Source organism: Drosophila virilis, chromosome 4 (genome assembly GCF_030788295.1).
Source record: "Drosophila virilis strain 15010-1051.87 chromosome 4, Dvir_AGI_RSII-ME, whole genome shotgun sequence".
In the NCBI taxonomy this organism is placed as follows: Eukaryota; Metazoa; Arthropoda; class Insecta; order Diptera; family Drosophilidae; genus Drosophila; species Drosophila virilis.
This window is the reverse complement of record NC_091546.1, coordinates 20,103,834-20,111,397: the sequence shown is the minus strand read 5'-3', so window position 1 is coordinate 20,111,397 and position 7,564 is coordinate 20,103,834. Positions and strand designations below refer to the sequence as shown.

Below are 7,564 nucleotides of genomic sequence, written 5' to 3'. Positions count from 1 at the left end.
AAATAAATTAAATTCCAAGTTAGCTGTCATCGGCCAAAAGGCAAACATATAAGTGCTGGCCATTCAAGTGGGCCAGGGTGCAGACAGCAGGGATCAGATTCTGAGCGCAGAACGAAGAAGGGCCAGAACTCGTGGCCAGCATCAATGGTCAATGGAAGTGCGCGTTTATTGAATGAAATTAGTCTGCAAATAGTATGGCATAAGCCAGGGCGCATTGGCCTGGTCAACGAGCCGTAAGCCTAATGTAAGTGCCTTGGCTGGAACAATTTGTGCCCGATGCTTGATGCCCGATGCTCGATGCCTGTTGCCCCGCCCATTCTTACTATATCCGGTCTCTATCCCCAGCAGTTGTCGTCTGCATTGAAATCGTCCATTAGCTAAGCAGATTAATTGCTAAAAGGTATTTAATTCGCGCTGCTTTTATATTTCAGCGTTCATTCTACGTTTCAGCCAGACGCATATAACGCTTTTCTTTTTATTTCATTTCTCAATTTCTTTTCATTTTATTGTTCCCTTTTTTTTTTTTTTTGTTTGTGCTCTGCTGTGCTTTTTGATAGAAGCTCGCAACTTCCTTGGAAATATGGCGTTAAGTATTTTTGCGTTACTTTTTTTCGTTACTTTTTAATGCTTCATTAGCTACTAATGGAAATTGTGTGACTTTGCGAAAAGCTCTGGCAGTTGCTGCCATTAGAAGTTGCGTGTGGAGGGTTTTCGCTGGGTTGTCGCATTGATACAAACCAGGAAGTTGCCTTGGTAGCTTTATATACGACCGATATTAACTAGAGTTTGTTTGATTAATATTCACATGTCTTATAATCATAAATATCATCTTTACCTATCCTAAACATGAATTCAAGAAAATAAGCTCTTTATGATAACCTAATCCAAATGCTATATATCTTACAGATATACTTTGGCTATGTTGAGTCCCACATTGAAATCTGTTTTCTTTTCTAAAGATGTTCGGTGCCACTGGGGAAAAATGGCACTCAAGGTATTTGAAGACAGCGCATAAAAGTCAAAAGCAGTATAAAATACAACTAAAAAACAGCAGCAAATAATTTTAAGAAAGTTGTGTGATTTATGTGCAAATATAACACAAAAGCATGGCAAGTTTTGCACTATAAAAAAATACAAGCAGAGGGAAGGAGTGCTAAGAGACACACACACACATACAGATAGAGAGAGAGAGACTAGGCAATGCAGGTGGCAATGAAGTAGGACAAACCAGGTAGAAAATGAAAATTGCCGATGCAGCTGCTGCCAAGTCAAACAAAATGAATGACGACCAAGGCAGTACAAACTTGAGAAGCTGAGTAGGACAATGGGTAAAAGAGAAAGAGAGAGAGAGAGCAGGAGCGGACGAGGGAGGGAACTGCCTCTAAGCGTCAGCTGAGCTCAGTGAAAGCTGTTCCGGAAAACTTCGGGAAATTATTGAAGTGTAAGTAGACAAGTAAATGTAACACTTAAGAGAGCGAAAACTACAAAAGACACATGGAAAACAAGGAAGAAAGTTTAAGAGACAAATGATGAGCTACAAAAAATAGAGGAGAGGGAATGCTGGATTTATCATCTATATTCACAGAACCTAAGCCGATCGCAAGGAATCTTGTAAAACTAGTCAGCTTTCTCATGCTTTAAGGAAAATCGTCTTGCATTAAATGCAAAAAATTGTATATTAGAATATTGAAAGCCTACAGCTAGGTAAATAACAGCTAACCGACATTGAGTGAAAGCACCTGCAATTTTATTTTTAAATTTAAAACTGGGAAACTTTGTAAATTTGTTGTAAGAGTAGCATAAAATTGTTGATTCAGTCAATTAGCTAACATTCTCGTACATCTTTGGATTACGTTGAATATTCTCCTCCATGATCTTTTTGTGCATGTACTCCCAATGGTCGACCTTTTGGAGCACATCCGGTATAACTTCCCGTATACGGAATCGATCAATTTCGAGACCATCACGTTGCTCAATGTTTGTCTTGAAATTATAATTGGGCGTGTAGCCGTTGAGCTTGAGAAAATGATCGAAATAGAATGGAACAATCTGCTCCTGCATGTTGTCCAGCACCATCACAGAGTCTTGGGTGAAACCCTCGCTAACGACACCATCCTCGGCAAAGGCGCGCACAAAGTTTCTAGTGTTCTCCGAGATTACGACGGGTGGTGTTATAATCTTGGGGACACGCTTTCTCAGATACAGTCTCTGCAGCGGTCCAACACGTTTGGGTTTCTTGTAGGGCGGCTCAAGGTTGCGGCGCACCTTCTTCATTTCCATGTCGATACGACGCTCAACCTGGTAGGCCTGCGCAGAAAGCTTTTCCAGGTAGCGTCGTCGTTTGCGAAGTGTCATTTCCACTTCGCGCACCTTCTCAATGTCCATGTGCTCAAACTTGGCGAGTAATTCCAGCACAACGGTGCTGATGGCCCCCACCATATCCGAGGCATTGGGAATCACATCGCTGGAACCCCGCACCGTGGCGGGCACAATGCGACGCCACACTTCGGCAAGGACGGCGCGATGTTTGTTGAATTCCTCGTCGGCAAAAGAGTTCTGAATTGGTTTGTCGAGGTAGTGCCTGACTCGTGCCTCCATCTCAATGGCGCGATCCTCCATGAAGAACTTCTTGGCAGATTTTCGTGCTACATACTCCTGCTTCTCTTTCAAGTCCTTGGTGCACCAATCCACAAAGGTTTCCAGCCTACCCTGCAGCTCGGTGTGTATGGACAAGGTATAGTGCATTTCAAGCAGCAGCATGAACGTCTTGTTCTTTAAATTGTCAATGCCTTCAAGGAAAGTCTCAGCATTGGGAAAGACCTGCAACACCGGATGCAGATTGCGCAAGTAGACGTCATAGTAAAACTCGCGTATGGCCCAAGCGTCATCTTTGTCCCTTACGCGAATGTTGACAATGGCACGCTTGGCAATGGACTGGTCATAGGGTTCCAGTTCATACTCTATATCCTCATCTTCCTCTGTAGCAATGCTAACTTGCTCGGACTCGTCAATTTCGCCGCCAGGTTTGCCGCGTTTTTTTACTGGCACCAAATGGATCCAATCGTGCTCTGCGCGCCATTCCTCCTCGCCGAGCAGATAATGAAAGTTCTGCAGCATTACGCAACGTATCCAGTGACCCTCAATGAACACAATGTCCATATTGAGCATTGTGAGTTCGCGCTCCAATTCGCGGAATTCTTGCTTCATTTTGTCGGTTATCTCATAATAGGTCTTCACTTGATAGACCTGTGTCATGGCCGCATTATATTCTTTCTTTTCCCATTTTGCGAAGAGGCCTTCGTAGAGAAGCTTGGTATTCTTCATATCCTGCCAGTGGCGCTCGTTGAGCGTATCATAGATCTTGGTGCGCACCATTTTGCCTTGAATCAATAGTGACTCATACTTAAGACGCATCGCAACCTTTAACAGCTCCACGCCTGTCTTGAAATTAAATGTTTTTACTGTTGCGCGGCTTTTAAGCTCATCTATGTAGTTCTCATCTAAGTCCGTGATAACAGAGCCATAGTATTTATTTGCGCCAGGTCCCAACAGGGTGTTACGCACATCCGGTACCGGCACCTCCAGTCTGAGGCGCAAGCCATTGCGAAGGCGTGTGCTAAATGTAAAGAAAGAATCTTTGGGACCCAGCATAGCTGCCTGCTCCTTGCGTTGACCGGAAAACGGTAGCATACGATAGGGATTCTCCTCCTCAGCGTCAACATCAATAACTTCCGCCTGAAAGCGTGAGCGACGCATTTCCTCGAAGGGTACCAAGGGTTTTCGTATATAGTCCAAAGGTATCTTAGTTTCGTCTTCTAGCAATAGAAAGCTGCCGCTGTCTTTGGATAGATTTGTGCACTCCGAGCTGCTAAGCGAGCTGAGGCATTCCTCAATGCTCTTCAGATCCTCCTCCAGCTCGGCAACAATTGCCTTACGGTCGACCAATAGGTGCTCCTCGGCAGGGTCAATGTCCTTGGTCTCGTACAGAGCCTCGCGGGTCTCGCGCAAAAATTCCAGGTACTGTTTACGACCTGGAAAATCGAGAGTCGCCAGCTCGTCGGGGTCACGTGAGTGAAAAACGAAATCATACGGATGACACAGGTCCTGTACTACCTCCCTGGCTGCATCCTTGCTATCAGTGCGAGTGGCCGCCAAGTGGTCAGCGATCATCTTCTCGAAATCATAGCGAGGAATGGTCAGGTCCTCGTTCATATATTTCTTACAAGGCGGATTTGCCTTGATAAAATTTACAATCGGCACCCTTTCCGGTTGTTCTTGTACTGTAATCTTTGGATATACCGTCTTGGTTTGATAGTGCACATGAACGCTCTTTGCCTGGGTAGGGTCCCAGTGATCGTGATGGTGGCGTGCCTCGAATTTGTCAGTGTAGGGACGCTTCGTAGTCCGTACATTGGCAAATTTAATGTGATCAGGCACTATCTTCTCTAACATCGGCATGCCCGAATTTTGGATGGCATCGTTAAACAGGGCCGAGGGCACACGCTCATTGGCGTAATCTCGACGTCGTCTTGGATGGACGAGAAGCGTTTTCTCTCGAAACATTGGTGCTGGCATGTTACCACGCTGGTCAATGGGCACATTATCACTACCGGCCGCCATGCGATACTCCTCCTCCTCCTCCTCAGTGTGCTCAGAGACATTAATTACCTCCTGTGGCGGCACCCAATCGATATCGAATACCTCCTCTTTGACATCACAGGGCGATTGCTCACGCAACTGTTTAGCCTCCACACAAGTGAGACCCAGCAGATTCATGCGTGCCAGCTTCTGCTTTAGGTGCTTCGCCTTGGCCACTTTGCTCTTTAGGGCAATGTACTCCAAGGTGGTCTCTACTTTGGAAACGTCAACCATGTCGGCTTCCAAAAGATCCGGTGCATCCGGCACTATAATCTTTTCAGGAAATACATAGCGAATGAGATTGAACTTCTTGACATGGTACTTCAGTTTCGGTTTGACCAGTTTTAGATTCTTACGCAGCACACGATGATAGTGTAAGCCCAGACGCTTGTCAATGAATTCCTTGATGGCACTCTTCTGTTCGCGTTTGTGCAGTAGCAACGGTTGCGGTGGGAATAGATCCAATTTGGGATCATCCGGATCGAGCACCTTTATAATGCCCCGCTCAACGTCCAGCTTAATGGGTTCCTTGCGTGGCGCCAGCTGATTGAGCCACTCCTCGCGGGTTAAGCAGCCCTTCACCGTGCGCTGACCCTCCATGATCTGATGATGATGCAGCTTGCCGCGCAGACCATCACCATGTTTGAAATGAAAGCCGCGCAGCTGGAATTTATCACCTATTTTGCCCACCTTCAGGTAGTCCTCATCATCGCTGCTCTGCTCGCTGGGCGTAGTGCCGACACTACCTTCAATGCTTTCCTGGCACGCCAGCCGCTGTTCGGCATCGGGGAATTTCTTCAGCTTGCCCGTACGCTCCAAAAAGAACTCCTGTGCTACCATGGCATGGTCCCTGCGAACACAATTCTCCTTGTGCATGATGGCCTTTAGGCGCTCGGTCTCTGTCAGCGTTTTGGGGAAGAACTTGCGCTTTCGGATCACTGGTGGAATGTACTCAAACTTTCGAAAACTGCGCTCAATATCATCATCGATTTTGGCCACATCCTGTAGCAGATCGTTCTCAGCCACGGTGCGTGCCTGAATCTCCATAGCGGCTGCCTCCATTTTTTTTTGCTCTTGCTCCCGCTCGGCTTTCCGGTACTTGTTGCGCAAATAAATGTCCTTGTAGCGTTCCTCACGACGCTTTTGCTCATGGGCGATCTTCTCTTTGTTGGCTGGCTTATCTGGCGAGCGAAACAACTCGGCCAGCTTGAAGTCCTTTGGGGGCACCTCTTCTGGCACTGGCAGATCCTTGATCTTAGTATTGAACACGGCCGGAATCGCTAAGCGTTCCGCTTGTAATTCGGCTTCCACCTTTTGCTCGGTTTGCTTTTTTGTACGACGCCGTGCCATGTAGCGCACTACTCGCCAATAGTTCTGCTGATTCTGTTGCTCCTGTTCGTCCTTTTCGTATGTGTTCTTATAGTCCATGCCCTGAAAATCTAAATTCACGGGATTTTCCAAATCAATTACCTCGCATATGTGCGTATCGGAAGACTCTGAGCCTGTGCTGGCGCACACATTGTCGCCATGCTTGACCATCTTGCTAATCAGCTTGAACTGCTGGTCCTCGGTCAGTTTCTTGTGGCGCAACGCACTGGGATTGACCAGACAGTGCGTCTTGCGCGGATCCTGTGTAAGGAAGAACTTTTGACGCACTGGCGACAATTTGGACAGTTGTTGGAAATTTTCTGGACAGCGTCCAATGTGCGGCCGCGGCGCTCCAATCACATAGCTAGCCTCGCAGGGCTTCTTCCACTGATCGCCCTTAAAGTTTTTGGGGCGCACGGACGGCACATGATACGAGTCAATCATTTCCTGTGAATTAACATCTTTCTTTTTGCCCAAAGGGGAGCGTTGTGTGGTCTTGCCTGAGACGACCGGCCTGCCTGGAATGCTTGTCGACGTACAGCTCTTTGCTTGCATGTTAACTGTAAAGATGCCATCCCGAAAGCCCGATACACTTGAGCTGAGAAAATCATATCCAGTTTTCTTAGTCAACACCCGCTTGCCACAAGCATCGCGCGTCTCGACCTCTGTGCGCTTTATGTTGGCATCCGGGAACTCCAGCGTCTGCACGGTCAGCTGTGGCTCCGAATCGCGGCGTGAGAAGTCAATATTCTTGAACTTGGCAATGCCAGCCTCTCGCTTTGTCTGCTTATGTTGCTTTTTGGGCGGACATCTCCTCTTCTCCCACGGTTCGTTTGTATATGACCTTTGCGCCCTAGTCATCTGGACTTTTGGATCTGGCTCAATTTTCGTTTCGGGCATATATGTGTCCCTTTGTAGGGAGCCTGAAATTCGCTGGACGTCAATTTCTGCCGCGGTGTTACGAGCCGAATCAGTCACAGTGTAGCGCGGTTGCAGGACAGAAGCCCGGGGTTTTTCGGGTGCCGGCATTTTAGCATAGGATTTTGAATTCAAAATATGTGGTTATTGGACAGAATATTCGTTTCCGCTTGTGATTGCGTAAGTAAAATAAAAGTGACTGAATTTTTTAATGGAAGCTTTGTGACAGAATTTTACAAGGGTTTTCCACACAGCTTTGAGGCATGTATAACTTGGTGCTAAGGAATTCAATTATATTTATTATATTATTCCACAATCTTCTGCTTATTTACCTTAATTTCTGCTTAAATTTGTTCGATCCCATACCTATTTTTACACTCATTTCACATTTACTTTTAAGTCTTTTATTTCTGCCGACTGTTTGTTTCCATTACCATTCAAAAGTTTACATTGAGGACCCATAAATTCAGAACGTTACATATCTGCTTACATGATTTTTATTACATTTCGGGGCAGCATTTGCTGTGCTCAGCGTTCGCTTTTCTCGCACCCAAACTCCTTTTACTCGTTCTTTATTTCCACCCTCAGCATCAATATTTCCATTTCAGCTATTTTTGTATACCCTGTAGCCATATGATGG

The 7,564-nt window shown here is 46.2% G+C and overlaps 1 protein-coding gene across 1 annotated transcript; it reads right to left on the bottom strand.

The window, feature by feature from the left end:
- Positions 1-1,725: 1,725 nt before the first annotated feature.
- Positions 1,726-7,138, bottom strand: LOC6628696 (uncharacterized). The gene has a single exon (XM_032437604.2). It carries the CDS (start codon positions 7,033-7,035, stop codon positions 1,822-1,824), a length of 5,214 nt encoding a protein of 1,737 aa, XP_032293495.1. The 5' UTR covers positions 7,036-7,138; the 3' UTR covers positions 1,726-1,821.
- Between the last annotated feature and the right edge of the window lie 426 nt (positions 7,139-7,564).